This window comes from Arthroderma uncinatum (assembly GCF_011692745.1).
Source record: "Arthroderma uncinatum strain CBS 119779 chromosome Unknown scaffold2, whole genome shotgun sequence".
Lineage (NCBI taxonomy): Eukaryota > Fungi > Ascomycota > Eurotiomycetes > Onygenales > Arthrodermataceae > Arthroderma > Arthroderma uncinatum.
The window spans coordinates 4,271,657-4,289,804 of record NW_022983864.1 but is presented as its reverse complement, the minus strand read 5'-3'; the positions used below and the strand labels follow the sequence as shown (position 1 = coordinate 4,289,804).

At 47.1% G+C, this 18,148-nt stretch overlaps 7 protein-coding genes across 7 annotated transcripts; 4 read left to right on the top strand and 3 right to left on the bottom strand.

The window, feature by feature from the left end:
- Nucleotides 1-95: 95 nt before the first annotated feature.
- Nucleotides 96-1,785, top strand: GIQ15_03281 (putative Succinate-semialdehyde dehydrogenase; the record flags this gene model as incomplete). The annotated part of the gene is made up of 4 exons (XM_033550698.1): nt 96-113; nt 173-260; nt 333-1,602; nt 1,668-1,785. The coding sequence occupies 4 exons, from the start codon at nt 96-98 to the stop codon at nt 1,783-1,785; spliced, it is 1,494 nt and encodes a 497-aa protein (XP_033407859.1).
- Nucleotides 1,786-3,060: 1,275 nt separating this feature from the next.
- GIQ15_03280 (DIN10) lies at nt 3,061-4,628 on the bottom strand (the record flags this gene model as incomplete). Its single annotated transcript, XM_033550697.1, has 2 exons — nt 3,061-3,158; nt 3,212-4,628. The coding sequence occupies 2 exons, from the start codon at nt 4,626-4,628 to the stop codon at nt 3,061-3,063; spliced, it is 1,515 nt and encodes a 504-aa protein (XP_033407858.1).
- A 984-nt stretch (nt 4,629-5,612) lies between these two features.
- On the top strand, nt 5,613-7,644 carry GIQ15_03279 (tyrosine-tRNA ligase; the record flags this gene model as incomplete). The annotated part of the gene is made up of 5 exons (XM_033550696.1): nt 5,613-5,647; nt 5,735-5,888; nt 5,994-6,280; nt 6,361-6,703; nt 6,757-7,644. 5 exons carry the CDS (start codon nt 5,613-5,615, stop codon nt 7,642-7,644), a joined length of 1,707 nt encoding a protein of 568 aa, XP_033407857.1.
- Nucleotides 7,645-8,144: 500 nt separating this feature from the next.
- On the top strand, nt 8,145-11,980 carry GIQ15_03278 (DNA mismatch repair protein msh6; the record flags this gene model as incomplete). The annotated part of the gene is made up of 4 exons (XM_033550695.1): nt 8,145-8,531; nt 8,604-8,772; nt 8,826-11,224; nt 11,279-11,980. The coding sequence occupies 4 exons, from the start codon at nt 8,145-8,147 to the stop codon at nt 11,978-11,980; spliced, it is 3,657 nt and encodes a 1,218-aa protein (XP_033407856.1).
- Nucleotides 11,981-12,247: 267 nt separating this feature from the next.
- Nucleotides 12,248-14,796, bottom strand: GIQ15_03277 (uncharacterized protein; the record flags this gene model as incomplete). The annotated part of the gene is made up of 6 exons (XM_033550694.1): nt 12,248-12,426; nt 12,478-12,592; nt 12,720-12,909; nt 13,404-13,921; nt 13,974-14,156; nt 14,233-14,796. 6 exons carry the CDS (start codon nt 14,794-14,796, stop codon nt 12,248-12,250), a joined length of 1,749 nt encoding a protein of 582 aa, XP_033407855.1.
- Nucleotides 14,797-15,333: 537 nt separating this feature from the next.
- GIQ15_03276 (YeeE/YedE family integral membrane protein) lies at nt 15,334-16,393 on the top strand (the record flags this gene model as incomplete). The annotated part of the gene is made up of 2 exons (XM_033550693.1): nt 15,334-15,624; nt 15,692-16,393. The coding sequence occupies 2 exons, from the start codon at nt 15,334-15,336 to the stop codon at nt 16,391-16,393; spliced, it is 993 nt and encodes a 330-aa protein (XP_033407854.1).
- Nucleotides 16,394-16,998: 605 nt separating this feature from the next.
- On the bottom strand, nt 16,999-18,144 carry GIQ15_03275 (glutaminyl-peptide cyclotransferase; the record flags this gene model as incomplete). Its single annotated transcript, XM_033550692.1, has 1 exon — nt 16,999-18,144. One exon carries the CDS (start codon nt 18,142-18,144, stop codon nt 16,999-17,001), a length of 1,146 nt encoding a protein of 381 aa, XP_033407853.1.
- Between the last annotated feature and the right edge of the window lie 4 nt (nt 18,145-18,148).

Sequence of the window (18,148 nt, the reverse complement as noted above, 5' to 3'; positions counted from 1 at the left end):
ACGTTCTTCGTCCGATATTGAAGCAATTCTCTCGGCCACGTATTATATACCCTTTCCGCATACCACCGCCATCGTACGGCAGACGACACTACGCCATGCACACGGTTCCGCAGGTAAGCAATCCGGCCTGACGTAACAAACACACAGGTTTATCTGACTTATACCGGTTTAGTTGAAGGATAAATCCCTTTTTATTGGGAAATGCTATGTCAATGGAGAATGGGTTGATGCAAAGTCTGGAGAGACCTTTGAGGTCAACGGTATTTGAACCTACAACTCGTTATTTACGCAGACTACGTCGACTGACTATTACTCTATTAAACGCTATACAGACCCCTCTACAGGCAAGCTCATTGGTACTTGCCCAGAGTTTTCACCTGCAGATACACAAAAAGCGATTGATGCGGCCGTTGCTGCCTCTCCGTCCTTCCGAAAAACCACTGCCCGTGAGCGGGCGCGTATGCTCCGACGATGGTACCAATTGATGATGGATAATGCAGAGGATCTGGCAACGCTTATTACCTGGGAGAATGGCAAACCAATGGCTGATGCAAAGGGGGAGGTCAACTACGCGGCAAGCTTCTTCGAGTGGTTCAGTGAAGAGGCCCCCAGGGTATATGGTGATACTATTCCAGCCACTGTCCCTGGAAACCGAATTATGACAATCAAAGAGCCCGTTGGTGTATGCGGGTTTATTACCCCCTGGAACTTCCCGGCAGCTATGATTACGAGGAAGATCGCCCCAGCGCTAGCTGCAGGATGCACCGTGGTTGCGAAATCTCCAGGAGAGACACCATTCACAGCAAATGCCATTGCTGAACTGGCTACACGTGCGGGAATTCCAAAGGGCGTGGTGAACATAGTCACCGCATTGAAAAATACCCCAGAGATTGGTCTATGCCTTACAACCGCTCCGGAGATCCGTAAAGTGTCTTTCACTGGTTCAACTGGAGTGGGTAAACTGCTTATGCAGCAATCTGCTTCAACTATGAAGAAGCTATCCTTTGAGCTGGGAGGAAATGCTCCATTCATCGTATTCGATGATGTTTCCAGCGTAGACGCCGCAGTGGCAGGTGCCATTGCATCTAAATTCCGCAGTTCCGGTCAAACTTGCGTGTGCGCTAACCGTATATATGTCCAAAAAGGCGTCTACGATGAATTCACTGCTAAATTCTCAGAGAAGGTCAAGGGGTTCAGCCTTGGTCATGGCTTTAACGAAGGAGTTACACATGGACCTGTCATACACTCCCGCGCTGTTGATAAGGTACATGAACATGTCCGTGACGCAGAGGCCAAGGGTGGCAAGGTAGTAATTGGTGGACAAAAAGCTCCTGATCTTGGATCGAACTTCTTCTTTCCTACCGTCATCACTGATATGACGAAGGATATGCGAATGGCATCTGAAGAAACCTTCGGCCCGGTAGCTGGTATCTATCCTTTCGAGACGGAGAAGGAGGTGGTGGAGCTTGCCAATAAGGCCGAAGTTGGCCTTGCTGGTTACTTCTACAGCAAGGATGTACATCGAATTTTCCGTGTTGCTGAGGGGCTGGAAGTCGGTATGGTTGGGGTTAACACTGGTATCATCAGTGATACTGCTGCTCCGTAAGTATTCATGCCCTCGTACTCTTACCTCATTTAGTGGAATACTGTTAACTCTTCTCATTTAGATTCGGTGGCGTAAAGCAGAGTGGATTTGGCCGTGAAGGAAGCAAGTATGGTATCGATGAATTCCTTACTATCAAGACAGTTACATTTGGGGGCATGGGAGAGGATCTCCAGGGTTGAACAAATTTCACGCTAATAAGATAATACTCAATATTTTTATGGTAGTTATATAATACTGCAGGACCAGAAAAGGGAACCCCAACCTTCTGAATTAAACTCCATTCCAGAGTGAAAATCTAGGTTATATATTGCCGAAACTATGTTAATTTGCAATCTAACCGCACGATGGTTACCCTAGGAGTTATTATGTCCTTTACCTATTCTCTTGTCAAGAATTTTCGGGTAGTAGGCATGACTAAACACCTTATCGTGCAGGACGAGATCGTTTTTTATGCCATTGTATGATATGCAAGTATTGTATGTTACTCGTATATAAAAATTATCTACATCATGAGTATCTGAACGGTGACCTCATTACTCCATCCAGAATCCAAACCCATCGTTCTCCATGCTCTCAAAACATCTATGGAAAGAACGCAATTCTGATCATCAACACCCTTCTGTACTGTCTCGACTGGTACAGCTTGGCCATGGAGTAATACCATGAAATTTTTCGTAACCTCTCTTCCCTCCAAATCAGAAATCCACAAACCCAAATTTCCCAGAGCTTTCAGTATAACATTGAATCGAAGACTGTTTCCTGGGACAATTGATATATCTGAGCCAACTATTGCTGCAGCACCTGTCATTTTCCCCAACAGACCTAGTACCGCCATTTTAATATGGGAGGGCCCCTCCTTTTTCGGAACTATGAATGTATAAACAGGGTATACAGAGAGAATCTCCCAGCCCTTTGGTTCGAGAGTTACAGAAACTATTGACTGAACGGTAGGCTGCATCGCCCGAGTGACCTTCCCTGTAGTATGAGCACGGACGACGTACTCTTTATCGTTAGTTGGTAGGATTCCTGGAAAGTCGAGTAAGGTAATCAGCGAGGAGACTTCGCCAGAAGCTATGTTGAATAAACCTAGGATCCCGCTTCCGGTTTTAGCCCAACCAGTGAATGACCCTACTTTTAACATATAACCTTCGTTATAGTTGTTGTACACGTCTCGTGTGTAGCCCACAACACTTGGACGCAAAATTACCGTGTCTCCTCTGGTAGTGGGAGCTGTCATCTGGTCAATAAGGTCCAGATTGTGCTTCCCTGGTTCGTCGGTTATATAAATAACTCCACCAGAGACACATCTGGCAGCGGCATGGAATGATGCATATGGATGAGATGTCTGGAACATGTCCCAATCGGGTATAACGTTGAGATACTTCGTCAACAAGCTGTTATGTGCGTTGCAAAATATATGCCAAGTGTGGGAGGATTCCACGCCTGGAAAGAAGTCATCTGAGTTTCTCAGCAGAAGACGCGGTTTGTTGCTTGGGAGCTGGGAGTGGAAAATTATCCGGGGTACCTGGGACATGCAGGATATGGCTCTTGCCTGGAAATATCGCAATATGGATATGGACCATGAATCTTGGTACGCTGCCGTACAGCGTTTCCGAATATTTGCGTCCTTCAATATGTCCAAGAAGAACTGTGCGTCGGTCTTGACGGAGTCTATGCCTGCAGACGACAAGAAGGAGTAGAAGTCGGTATAAAACCGGGATATGTCATCTGGATCAATAATGACCGTCTTGCTATCTGCCGCTCTGTCGGTTCGCTCAACCTCAATTGTTTTGTACTTTGTGGCAATATCGCCATTTGGCGAGATACCCCCCCAATAACCCATCAAGGCGTGCCATACGGCAATATGCTTAATGTTTGGGTTCTCCTGACGGATTCTAGAAACTGTTTGTCGAAGTCCATGTGGAAATGCTTGTTCATCCGCTTCAAATCTTGTCATACCACGTTTAAACTGTGACTGGTTCTTATTATCCAGAGATTGCCATCCATCATCAATGATAAGATTAGAGATTCCGATGCCATGTTCTTTGAGAGGCTTGAGAGCGTTTAATATTTTCTCCTCGGTCAAGTTTTGACCAAGGGCATTCCATGTGCAATATGATAGCCCGTCATACCACTCTGAAAACCATTGGGCCTTTGGCTCGTCTCCCTGCAATGGTATATCATGTGAAATCGTCGAGTAACTCCGCATCATTTTCCGAGCTTCATATATAACGGAAGCCACCGCAATTTCAAACGAGGACGCAGTAGCGGCAAGTACTTGAGTCTTCGATTCGTGATTGTCGTCATTCTGAGAAAATACGATGATGTCACCCCCAGGGCCAGATCGAAAAACAGTCGAAACATTATCAATACCGCTCACGGCCAGCAGAACAAGAACAACTCCATCTTTATAAACAAAAGATGAAAGTATAGAGTCCTCATTCAGATTAAAGCTGGCAGCTCCGTGCCGTGGAGCAAGCCATGGTGCCCACATTCGAACTAGAGAAAATGTTCGAACAAATTCATTCGGCATCCCGAGTATCATGTTGGTCGTCTTGCTTTCCCTATTAACAGCGGGCCCAATTTGGCCGGTAATAGTCCAAAGCAAAGCACCCGGAGCTTCGCTTCGCTGAGGCTTAATATCGAAATCTGTATTCAGCGAAAGCAAATATTTATCCAGGCTCCGAGGATTCCATTTTGATGGTAGGTCGTATGGTTCAATAATAATCTCCCCATCTTTTGTTCCGAATTGTTCATTCATCCACTGCCATTTGGCGCTTGTGTCTGTTCTATACTTAATAGTAAAAGCCGCATGTTTCCCACTTGGAGGAAAGGGTATCTCGGCAGTAAAGGAATATCGGAAGCATTCTTTCGCTGATTTTTCGCTAACTGCTATGGGAACATCGTTAGGAGGGCCCTTGTGTAGCTCGAGGTCTGTCCATTCGTCCCTGTAAAGGTTGTGCCAAATAGCAACATCCCACGGCCGCTCTGGAAAAGAGCAGCTAGATTCTAGCACGACCATAAATCTAATCTTTTCTATGTTAGTCACTAGCTTAGAAAGCTCCAGCGTATTCCGTATATAGTACAAAAACGGAGGGTTGATGGAATAGATGGATGCCGATAGCATATTACTAAAGTTCGATAGCTTTAAATATCCTTACTTTGTCATCTGCAGCTTCACCTGAAGCACCCCTTCTTCGTTTAAGAAACGTGACCTGCCCAAGCGGTGGCCATGATGTCACCTTTGCGAATAAACTCATCTGGGAATCTCGAATAAAGGAGGTCTGGGAAGAACGCTCCTCCATGCTAGTTGTTCGGGCATCTTGTTAGTTGAAGCCAGCCAGCACACCAAGTAAAACAAAGGATAAAACTGACGATATGAGCTCCATGGCTGATCTGGGTATTGCACTAAGTTAGCCAGGTAGTTATCATGGGCCAGCAAGTTGGATAATTCCATATAGTTATATAGATATATTCCTGTAATGTAAATAATGATATTCCCTTATATATGGAACCAGGTATGTAAGTGAGATCAGGTTTCTGGGGTAGTACTGACTTGTTGGCTTTCGCTATAGTCATGCGAGAAGGTCATATGAAGCTTGCTTGCTATTTTTGGGTTAAGTTTAAGGTTTCTCGCGGCAAACGGGCCCACTTTGATAAATGGCGCTTAACGCGTTAATATTTATCCGCTTTCTCTTAGCAAAAAAAGTTCGTCTGTATTGCGATAGCCATCCTTGTTTCTCCGCATGACCAGTCTGAAGCCATGTTGCGTCCCTCTTTGCGCCAATCCCTTCCCAGGGATATCCGTTCCTTACCTTGCGTAATATCTCGAAACGGGACTGCAACTCAAAGGATATCACCCTCTACCCTCAGAGCAACACCCGGCGCCACGCAAAGGAGATGCATTACCCAAAGATATTTGGCTCGGACAGCCGAAGCAGAGGCGCAATGGGAGAAGTGGGCGAAGGAAATCAAAGATGGCCAAAGGCAGAGCTTTCTTAGCCTGATGGAGGAAAGAGGACTACTTCACTCTGTTATCGGGTGAGTGCGCAACAACCATGCATCGTGATTTCGTTCTACACGCGCAATTGAATTTCTGACTGAATATTTCGTAATTATCTTTTCTAGAGACCGTGCGGTATTGGATAAGATGCTTACGAACAAACGTGTGGGATTCTATGCTGGAATCGACCCGACTGCTCCGTCGATGCACGTCGGACATATGCTTCCATTTATGGTTTTAGGTTGGGCCTATGTTCATGGCATGAAAGCTGTCTGGGTTGTGAGTAGAACTTGTCTCTTCCTCCTGCTTATACAGAATCTCAACTGGCTTCAGTCGGGGAGATTTACTGTACAAGATTCTGTTTAAATTGACTCGAGTCCATAGTTGGGTGGTTCCACCTCCAGAATCGGCGACCCTACAGGGCGAACGACGGCACGTCCAATGCTCAACAACGCCTCCAGAAAAGCGTACATTGCCAACATGCATATGCAACTCAAAAAACTTGGGGCTTCATTCGAAAGATATGGGGGGAAGCACGGGTATTCCTGGGAGTGGGCCTGGAGACGAGCTCTAGAGAATAATAACACTTGGTGGAATAAAGAAACTTTGATTGAAGTTTTGAATACGCTTGGACGTCATGCCAGGATAGGAACTATGCTCGGACGTGAGCCGTAAGTTGCCCCTCACAACTGGATATAATCGTCCTATGCGCAAAGCCTCAGGCGTTAACCTCTTTTTGTTCATGATATAGGGTGAAAACTCGGCTTGAGAGTGGAGGTGGGATGTCATTCACCGAATTTTGCTACCCGATAATGCAGGCATGGGATTGGTGGCATCTTTACCAGAAAGGAGTCACAGTTCAAGTGGGAGGTTCTGATCAATCCGGAAACATCCAATTCGGGATTGATACCATTAAACAAGTATTGAAAAATTCACCAATCGAAGGCAAACAAGATGAAGATCCCGATCTATCGACGCCTATTGGATTTACCGTACCGTTACTTACAACCTCAACGGGTGAAAAGATCGGGAAATCTGCTGGGAATTCGATATGGCTGGATAAGGATATGACATCAACTTATGATCTTTACCAGGTAAGACATATCAAGCTTATCTTATTGCCTTTTTATATACTAACTGAAAGTAGTATTTCATGCGCCAACCTGATCAAGATATGGAGCGACTACTGAAGCTCTTCACCTTCATTCCAATCGCTCAAATCCAAAAAGTTATGGAAGAGCACAACAAAGCACCTTCGCTTAGAGTTGCGCAGCATACTCTTGCTCAAGAATTCGTGGAGCTTATACATGGGCCCAAGGATGCGCAAGAGGCATCGAAGGCCCATAAAGCCATATTCCAGCCCCAGGATTCACCATCACACGCTAAACCAGAAGCAGCTTCGATACCTCTGACGCCCTCTGGAATTCCTGAATTTATCAATTCCGGGGTTAACCCCAAAGCCCCCCAGATGAACGCATTTACCGCCCCAACCCCTCATTTAACTCTCCCCCGCTCGATGGTTGTTGGGCAGTACTTCCACAAGATTCTTTACGCGGCAGGAATGGTGTCTTCAAAGCAAGAAGGATACCGGATTATCGTGAATAACGGAGCATCTGTGGGTTGCATGGCGAGCGGTGCTGAACAGATGGGCGATGCCCTGAGTTTCATCCCTCTTAGAACCTGGCCCGCAGATGTCACCGAGAAGTTTATCATTGATGGTAGTCTGTTGATTTTGCGGATCGGGAAGTGGAGGGTCAAAATTATCAAGATTATCGACGACAAAGAATTCAAGGACCAAGGACTCACCGTTCCCCAAGAAGACGCTGCCGAACCAGAGCCTTCAGCTGAACAACATGAGGATAGGAAGTTAATGGCGGAAAAGCGCAGAATCTCCGGAAGACAGGTCAGGCGGCCGCCCGTTGCTGGGGGTCAGAAACCTAAGATTGTCTCCCTCAATGACTGGACTGCTCAGAAGAGGCGAGAAGAACAAGTTGAAGCGGCAAGGGAACGAGATCAACGACAATCTTGGCCGTGATTTCTCTTTAATATATGTCCTTGCTTGATTGGAGCGTTCCTTACAATATATACATGACGGTGCATTCTTGTCCCTGTACATTACTTTTTCTATTTCTCCCCCGTCGCAGCTTCGTTTTATGTTGGCGATGGACTGGGTGATATGAGTTCCTCAGACGGGTTATCCTAATTTCAGCGCTTTCTGTACCATAGTAAACCATCTCACTTGCACTTTGTCGACATTCTCCCTCCTTTTTCCCTTTTTGGCTTGGATACGCTTACCTAATAATAACATCGGAGTATAGTTGTTCCATATCACGTGTATACTGATCGCGTTGGGACGCGGTTGTTTCGTGTCGCCCGATAAGATAGAGAGCTTTATAGTGGTTTTTTCAGCTTCGTTCGTCCATTCTTCCTCCCGTTCAGCATCCTTTATTGTGCATTGTTCGTTTTTGGCAGCATATACTTCGTATGTTTGTATTATAGACTCTTCTTACTGCTTGCTGTTGACTACCCGTCAGAATGGGTGCCAATACAACGCCGGCACCCTCTCGTGTACTGAAGCGGTCGACACCCAGTACACAGAACATGAACAAAAACCAAAAGTCCATCCTAGGTTTCTTCCAACCCAAATCGTCCCCTTCTGCGCCTTCAGCCTCCCAGCGAAGTTCCAACAATCCAGCCTCCTCTCCCTCGGAGGCCGCATCCATACGTGGCTCATTCAGTACGACAACCACGAGCTCTGTGAGATCGAAACTGTCGAAGCAAGGGTTGGATACCGCCCAGAATATTACTCCAGTGCCTAGCAGCGATGCGATTGAGCCACTGGAAGAAGATACACCGACAGCTGTGAGGAAAGTGTGTACTGGAGAACCAGAGTCTTCCGCTTCTATTACACCTACAAGAAGGGTATGCCATTATAGCCCTTCTCACCCACCAACTGAATAACTTTTGTGAGGGCTGCTCACTGATCCACAATAGGCGAGAACGGCAGTAAAAAGCTATGTAGAATCCGACGACGAGGAGGCCATCAAGCCAAGGCAAAGAAATGCACGGGGCCGGTCTCAAAAGAGAAGGAAGACAGGAGATTATGCTAGTGATTCGGACTGTTTTGAACCCGATGAGGAGGAAGAGAAGTATCTAGACGATGGTGAGCTTAACCTCATACCAAATTACTAATGGATTTTAGCTAACAAGTTATAGATATCGATGATTTTGTAGTCCCAGACGACGATTCGGAGGAGGAAGTCAAGTCGTCCAAGAAACGAAAACGCCCTTCAAACCCTTCATCAAAGAAAATGTCAAGCAGCCCACTCCCAATTCCTAAGGAGGATGTGGACATCGAGATACCCCAGAGAGCGGCTGGTTCCGCTCAAAAGTGGTGTTACGACCCAGAAAATGTGAAGCCATACCAACCACGCAATCCCCTAGTTAAATCGGAATCAAATAACGGCAACAAAAAGAAGAAGGCCCATATGACAGAGCCAGAAAACCGATATCCATGGCTTGCAAACATTATGGATATGGATAAAAACCCCATTGGCCATACAGACTATGACCCTCGCACTCTTTATATCCCGCCTTTGGCTTGGACGAAGTTCTCTCCCTTCGAAAAACAATACTGGGAGATTAAGCAGAAGTTCTGGGATACCATTGTATTCTTCAAGAAGGGGAAATTTTACGAACTATACGAAAATGATGCCACAATTGGGCACCAGCTCTTTGACCTGAAACTTACAGATAGGGTCAATATGCGGATGGTCGGCGTTCCAGAGATGAGTCTCGACCATTGGGCAAACCAATTCGTTGCGAAGGGTTTCAAAATCGCGCGTGTAGATCAGTCGGAGTCTGCGCTAAGCAAGGAAATGAGAGAGCGTGACGACAAGGGGAATAAAGCAGGAAAACCCCAAAAGGAAGACAAGGTCATAAAGCGCGAACTGGCATGTGTCTTGACCACTGGCACCTTGGTGGAAGGATCAATGATTCAAGGCGATATGTCGACATACTGCGTGGCGATCAAGGAAGCTATCGTTGATGGCCTACCCACTTTCGGTATATCGTACGTCGATACAGCCACTGGACAATTCTTTTTGTCCGAGTTTGTTGATGATGTGGATATGACTAGGTTCGAAACATTTGTCGCTCAAACCAGACCGCAGGAGCTGCTGCTTGAAAAATCTGTGATGTCCACCAAAGCCCTTAGAATTCTGAAGAACAACACTGGTCCAACTACGCTCTGGAATCACCTGAAACCTGTAAAGGAATTTTGGGAGGCCAGTGTTACTATCAGGGAGCTTGAAGCTGGTGATTACTTCGTTTCAGAAGATCAGGACAATCTAACCGCCTGGCCCCAAGTACTTCGGGATGCTCGGGACAAAGACCTCGTTATGTCCGCGTTTGGAGCTTTGCTACAGTACCTCCAGATGCTAAAGATCGGGCGGGATCTCATTACCATAGGGAACTTTACGTGGTACGATCCAATTAAGAAGGCCTCCAGCTTGGTCCTTGACGGACAAACTCTGATTAATCTCGAAATCTTTGCAAACACTTACGATGGAAGCCAAGAGGGAACACTGTTTCAACTACTTAACCGCTGCGTTACACCATTTGGGAAACGGTTGTTTAAGCAATGGGTTTGCCATCCCTTGATGGATACCGCAAAGATCAATGCTCGTCTTGATGCCGTCGAATCCCTCAATGCGGATAACACTGTCCGTGAGCAATTTTCGTCCCAACTGACCAAAATGCCCGACCTAGAACGACTCATCTCTCGCGTTCATGCTGGCACCTGTAAAGCTCAAGATTTCGTTCGTGTTCTTGAAGGGTTCGAGCAAATTGAGTATACGATAGGCCTGTTAAAAGGGGCTGGATCCGGCCATGGATTAATTGGGCAATTGATCTCCGCCATGCCGGACCTCACCAGTCTCTTGAAGTTTTGGGAAACAGCATTTGACCGACCCAAAGCTAGAGAAATTGGCATCCTTGTCCCTGAGGAAGGGATTGAAGAAGAATTCGATGCTTCAAGGGAGACCATTGAACAGCTAGAGGAAGACCTCCAGCAGATCTTGAACAGGGTTAGAAAAGAGTTGAAATGCTCTACCATTATCTTCAAAGATAATGGCAAGGAAATTTACCAACTCGAAGTGCCCATCAAGATCAAAAACATTCCAAAATCTTGGGACCAAATGTCGGCTACAAAGCAAGTCAAGAGATATTATTTCCCTGAGTTGCGGGCCTTGATTCGAAAGCTCCAGGAAGCTCGGGAGACACATGCTCAGATTGTCAAGGGGGTTGCAGGCAGGTTCTATGCTCGATTTGACGAAAGTTATTCAAGTTGGCTTGCGGCAGTCAAAATAATTGCCCAACTTGATTGTCTGATCGGCTTGGCCAAGGCATCTACCGCCTTGGGCCATCCAAGCTGTCGCCCAATCTTCGTGGATGATGAGCGGAGCGTGCTCGACTTCCATGAGCTCCGACACCCTTGCATGATGCCCAACGTTGGTGATTTCATTCCAAATGATGTCAAACTCGGAGGGGATACTCCAAACATCAACCTTCTCACTGGTGCCAATGCGGCAGGAAAGTCCACGGTCTTGCGCATGGTAAGTGTATACACGTAACACATTCTCTTTATGTCATTTGCTAACTTATAACAGACCTGTACCGCAGTCATCATGGCCCAGATAGGATGTTACGTTCCTTGCGAATACGCCCGCCTAACTCCTGTAGACCGTATTATGTCCAGGCTAGGGGCCAATGACAATATCTTTGCCGCTCAATCGACATTCTTTGTCGAGCTTTCCGAAACCAAAAAGATTCTCTCCGAAGCCACTCCACGCTCCCTGGTCATCTTGGATGAACTTGGCCGCGGAACCAGCTCCTACGACGGCGTGGCAGTGGCACAGGCAGTACTTCATCATGTCGCTACTCATATCGGTGCCCTAGGTTTCTTTGCCACTCACTATCATTCGCTTGCGGCAGAGTTCGAGGGACATCCTGAGATCGCTGCTCGTAGGATGCGTATTCATGTCGATGACGCAGAAAGACGTGTTACTTTCCTCTACAAGCTAGAAGACGGAGTCGCTGAGGGTAGTTTCGGAATGCACTGTGCCTCCATGTGCGGTATCCCGACCAAGGTAGTGGAAGGTGCAGAGGCCGCCGCGAAGCAGTGGGAACATACCAGCCGTATGGAGGAGAGCCTTGAGAAAAGGAGAGGTGGCGGATTGATCGGTTTAGGCTGGTGGAGTGATGTATCATGGATCCTCAAAGGCAACAAGCAAGGGGGAGATACAACAGCTCAGCAGCAAAATACCGATCGTGGAATCGATATTCTCCTGAAGGCTATCGAAGCCCTCTGAGTCATTATTTGTCCATGCATCCTATCCAGCGTCATTCTTGACCCTTACTCTATTCTTGGGTCTGTTACAACCTTCAGCGCACCCCTATATTCCACTAGATGGCCATATGACGCCCTTCAATCTTCCGCTATTTACTTTGCCATCACGGCAAACTTAGATCTCAGTACTCAGTACTGTTGATATGTACTTGTACTATTCTTAATATATAACTCCTATCAACTCAGACTCATTCTTGTCTATTTCTCCTAGCTATACATCTTCCTGGATTCATGACTTCCAAGCAGCAGCATCATAACCATCCATGCGTGACACATACTCATCCCCAGCCTTTACCCATCCCTTAATACCCCCCTCGAGAATCAGGCTTTGCATATCATTCTCCCCGCGTTCCTGAAGGTAGTCGGCAAACCAACCAGCAGCACGGGGTCCTCGACCGTTGCATGAGCCTGGACACAGCCATTAGACAGTTACCTCGACTCCAAAGAGAAAGAACTTACCACAGTAGAAGACTGCCTTCTTTACACCGGCCTGCTTTAGAAGGCTGTACAGCGTAGGACGCGATGCATAGAAGCTCTGAGCTGGTAGATTAAGGGAGCCAGATATCGTCCCTCCCTAAGCATAAAGAAAATTAGAACGGTCACGATCTCATCTTGACTCCATATACGGGTATTATATTCTCTCAACATGCACTCAACTACGTAAAGAGCAGCGTATACATAGTTCAGGTGTATTAACTAACCTCATGATCCACTCGGCGTACATCTACAAGCACATAATCGAGTGGCTTCTCGTTTTTCGATATCCATTCAAGAACTTCTGAGCGGCTAACAGCCCCAACAGTAGCTTTAGGGGCAGGGAATGCGGAATGCCACGGTGCTTCACTGGTTGCTGGTGTTTGCTGGGCTGCCATGGCTAATGATGGAGATTCACTGATTATGGGTTAATATTCGGATCCGTTGTTTTCTTTGGGATTGATTTTGATGTCGATGTTGATATATATATTCACCTTTCAAAAGTTTTTGAGGGGTTCAAAAGTCAATATTTCCCCGCGGCTCATCTTTGGTTTTATATCGCCTAATAAAATTTGGAGGGCGTTAAAGGCCTTTAGGTAACGAAGAACATATACCCATGTATATTGCTTAGGTTAACACTCAATAAAGATTAAAGAGCCCCTTCATTAAGTCATAATCAATACAGGGTTAAGGTCCCTTGAAAGATCTTTATTGGAAGACGGGACTATACCCTACAACGGACGATAAGTGTATATAAGGATAGACCTGAGGACAAGTCTCGGGGGAAGTACCATGAGTTCATTTGGTCGGATCCCCTCATGGAATCTATAAATTATTCAACTACTGGTCGCCATCCTCTTCTCCCACGAAAGCCTACGACCCCCTCGTCACTCAAGACATCACGGCCCAACCTGCCTGTGAGGATGCTACGTTCATAATCTGGTCCACGGACATAAAATGGCTCGAATCCCAAGGGACTAGCCGCTTCATTCCCAGGGACAGCTACTTCCTTTTTAGCCCAATGTGACGTTCGGGTAGTGCCATCGACATGCTTCTCAAACCCTGAATTGATACGATCTAAAGTCATGTACCATTTTCGTTGATGTATGGAAGAAATTGAATTCGTTGCGCCCGTGTAGGCGTTGGTTTGCCGGATAACCTCATCTTCCTGATCTGAATGTGAGGGTGAGATATTAGGCGAAGAATTTTTGCCGGGAGATGGCTCATCTGCTCTTGCTCGCTCATCTTCCCTTTCCGGCGAGGAGCTTGATGTAGTAGGGTCACCTCTCTTCTGATGTATTAATTGCCTACGCATTCTTCTTGACGGCCTCCTTGGCTGTGTTGATGCATCATTCTCCCTTGGAAGCCGTAGAGTTACAGTATAGTTTGGTGGCAGCCGAGCGCCATGCAGCCTTAGGCGAATTTTCCGCTGTGGGAGGTTAGAATTAAAAAATGCAAAGGTAAGGAAATTTTAACATTACCTGGCGAAATGCTCGTCGAAGTTTTTCGCTTTCTGTGACCCGATCCTCTGTTGAGCAGCTCGCGTCAGATTTATCAGTATGTAACATTGTGTCTCCAGTGTAGTACGAGAGTACAGAATATTCGCCAGTGTCCCAGATAATCATGCTCCCTGACATGGTAGATGCAGATTCAATCAAGTGGTTCTATATTTGACTGTCAATATAACTGACACACAAGGGTATGCTATGGAAACGCCAGGGGACTAAAATCGCAACTTACCCAGACGTTATGCACCCTTGTCTCAGTTGCATTCCTACTCAGCCTTTTGCTGTTTGGGTTTCCAGGCAGTCCGTACATGATGGCGAAACTCAGTGAGCTTGTTCGTGAAAACTGCAGTCTCAGGTCATAGTGCGGCCCGGCAATGGGATGGTCATGTTGATGGACAACAAAATGTCTGCCATCTTCATGCTGGTTCCTCTGATACAGATCCCTCCATGCCCCGTGGCCGAGCCGGGGAACCAGTGGTAGTTCAGGCCGCGTCGAAGCCCGGAGTCGCGCGGAGAATATCTCAAGATGGTCTTTGACAACCTCCTGCCCGGCCTCTATAGCCGCAATATCGATATTTTGTTCGCTAGATGGTGGATCTTCGGGCTTTATACCAGCTTCTTCGCCGACACTATGGGGGCATAGGGCTTCATATCGGCGTTTCCTCCCTCGAGTTGGTGGTGGTGAGACGCTCCGAATCATCGACCGATGCAAAGAAACCGTCCATTCCTGGTTCTCGCGTTTCACGAACGGGTTTCCAATTGACTTACGGGCACGAGAGCTTTCATCATTCGGCATGGTTGCTGGGTGGTGAAGTTATGGTCAATCATCTCGGGCCTTTCTGGGCTGTCCCTGAGAAAACTTTCAATCGGCGAACGTCATATATCTTATAGTTAACGCCGTCTATGTTCAACACCGGGCTCCTGGACCACAACCGTCACTAGACCATATACTAGACGACACGGAGTATATTGATATGCTCTATACTATGCGAGTATGGATGATGCATCTGCATCATCGACAGCGCTAGGGGACCGCTAATACGAACCCCGAGCCCCTGGTGGACCGCCCACCAATGGGATATAGCCTGCGCTTCCATCAACCCCGATCCCCCTGATGGGCTATCGCAAACACCTCATGGATATGATTCGTGATGCGCCTCCCGGCCGCCCCCGCAGCCGTCGTGCATGATGGGCATGACGCTGGTTTTTATATGCCTGTGCCCGCCTCATGCTCGCCCCGGTCTGCCAGCCGACAACTCCTTGATAGACCGTGAAATAGGACTGGGGAATTGAGATCTCTCTTCAATTTGATCGGAGAGAAGAACGGTATAGGATGCCTTTCACGCCTATCAATACTTCGCTGGGAGCATTGCTTCTATACCAGGGTTCCTACGGACTCCTCCAGAACAATGGCCGAGTCTTTGGTATCTCCTCTCTGCTCTCGGGCTGTGTGGGAAATCCAAACAAGCAGAATGTCCCGGTGATCCTGGGAATGGTATCGAGCATTGTTCCGGTATATCTGCTTGCGCCATCACTTCTACCGCCGTATGCTACCCCGCCAGCAACCTTGGAAGCGGTGCTCGCTTTAGCAGGAATTGGCTTCTTGGTTGGCTGGGGAACGAAGGTAAGAGACCAATTCGTCATCTATGTTGCTATACGATCTCTCTTCTAACAAAGAACTGGCTCTATAGAATGACAATGGATGCACATCTGGCCATATGCTCTGTGGTATCTCTCGGATTTCACCACGGTCTTTCATCGCAACCGGAATCTTCTTTATGACCGCACTCATTACAGCCAATCTCGGAATCGGGGCGACCTTATCCCCTTCGCCTGATGGAACCCCGGTCTACATGCCCGTCTACCCTACCACCGACGAGCTGGCGTTTATGTCCTCTGCCGTCGCCATTTCGCAGGCAATCAATTCCTTTATAGTTCCGGCCGTACTACCACGTTACACCAACTCAGGAGTTGTCTACAGTTGCATCGCTGGACTCCAATTCGGCCTTGGTCTACTCATCAGCGGCATGGCCAACCCCGAAAAGGTCCTTGGATTCTTTAGCTGGTTCAATCCTGCCACTTTCGATCCCTCTCTTGCATTAGTTATGGTATTCGGTGTGGGGCCGAATCTTCTATCGTACCTGTACATGAAGACCGAATATGGAAACGAGGAGGGCAAGAAGCCGCCACTTTTGGCTGACAAGTTCAACTTACCAACTGCGACGGTAGCAGATATTGATTGGAGATTCGTTGCTGGGGCTGTTGCGTTTGGTGTTGGATGGGGGCTGAGTGGTGTATGCCCTGGGCCTGGCCTGCTGAGATCTGTTCTTACGCCGCTTTGGGGTGCACCATGGCTGGCTGGCTTCTGGTTGGGTAGCCTTCTAGGCATATAACCCTTACTCTAGAGGGTGTACATGTTGGAATGACCCGTTGAACGATAATAACGCCGGATGCTTACGATTATTGATGTTTGATTAGATGCGGATAACTGAGTATAAGATATGCTTCTTTTCGTATACTTTTAATGTATACAAATTCTCATTATTGCCTCCTTATATGGAAAATAAACCAAACAATCTGGAGCATTCCATATTATCTCGAATTAGTAGAGTAAATTATAAATTATAGATTTCAACGATGCGAAGCCATTTCACTCCAGGGGTATTGAGATGAATGCTCCGCACGCCGTAATAATGTCTAAATCGCCCGAAAAAAAAAAGAAGCCTGGACGAGTTGAGCGCCGTAACACGTCGTGACCATCAATAAAGTTGATGGCTGAGAATTCTGTGTAAAAGACTTGAAACCAAAGCGTACAATGCATGAGACATAAAGATATTCGTCATGGTGCCCTAAATGCTATAAATGTGTTATTAGCCCAACGTGTAGATTATCGCAAGGTGTAAATCAAATTTCGAGCATAATATTTGCAATACCAAAAGGGTATGAGATCATTACATATCAACATAGGCAGATTTGTAGATATCAACATGAAAATAGCTTACAGCTCCGTCTTTTCTTCATCGTCTATTCTAGCCTGTTTCGACTTTTTTGTATCGAAAAACCCTTCAAGGTCCATCCACTCGGCCAAGAAAGCGGTGATGAGTGTGCTCCAGTCTTCAACGGTAGGAGGATCGAGATGTTCCGCGTCATCTTGGATCTTATGCCACAGCTCGTGTGGGAAAGGCCAAGGTATCATGTGGAGGATTTCGACTCCTCTCTGCATAAAAGGCACATGGTCGTCTGAGATGTGTGACTGAAACCTCATCTCCGGCGACCTGTTCCCTTCCGTAAGCCACGCCTTCTCGGCACCCTTTTTGGGGTCTGGGTCTGATTTGAACTGCCCGAGCTTACGAAGTCGTTGCTCGAGTTTGGCCATGTGCTTGTATGCCCAGTGTGTGGTTGCAAAGAAAGAGGGCATAATAGGGTCCTTGCTCCCTAGGAGATCCAAAAGCACAAATAATCTGATGGCAGACAAGGACGTTTTGAATGTGGAGAGGGCTGGATAGTATTCATGTTCCATGTGTTCAGCTAGCGAGCGAGCTCCGTAGAGAGAGTCCGTAGCAGTCCAATCGCCAAATGCTTCTTCCCCGTCCAGCAGGAAAACTTGAACACCCTGTTGAGCATCCATATCTATATCATCTGGCGGATTTGCTTGTATTGTTTTCCATCTCTTCGTTAACGCCACATCGATGCTCCGTACGGAATGCAAGAGCATTGCGCATGGTGCCGCACTGTCTATCGCGCCGATAAACCCTTCCGGAGTAAGTTTACTGTCGTAGTGCGCGACCAGAGTCAGCCTGCTAACATCACCGACGTGCGCGAAGGGAGGATCTCGAATGGCAATTAGGTTAACGAATGGTATCTGCTTGTCACCGGTTACTGGCGTTTTGGAGGTAGAGTTCTGGAACTCAAGTCTCCAATCTGGCAGGGTCGTTTTGAAGAATTTTACGAAGTGTTCGAGAACAGCGGTCGACCCAGGTGTGCCGGGCACTCTTGGCCGCAAAATTGGTGCAAGTATCGCACCATTGTGAATATCGAAATCGGTTCCGGGACGGGATAGAGACCGTAGCGTGTCGTCGGAAACGGGCGTATAGGCATTAACCGACGATAGCAAAAGGACGAGAGAGGAGAGAAAAGATATCATCGTC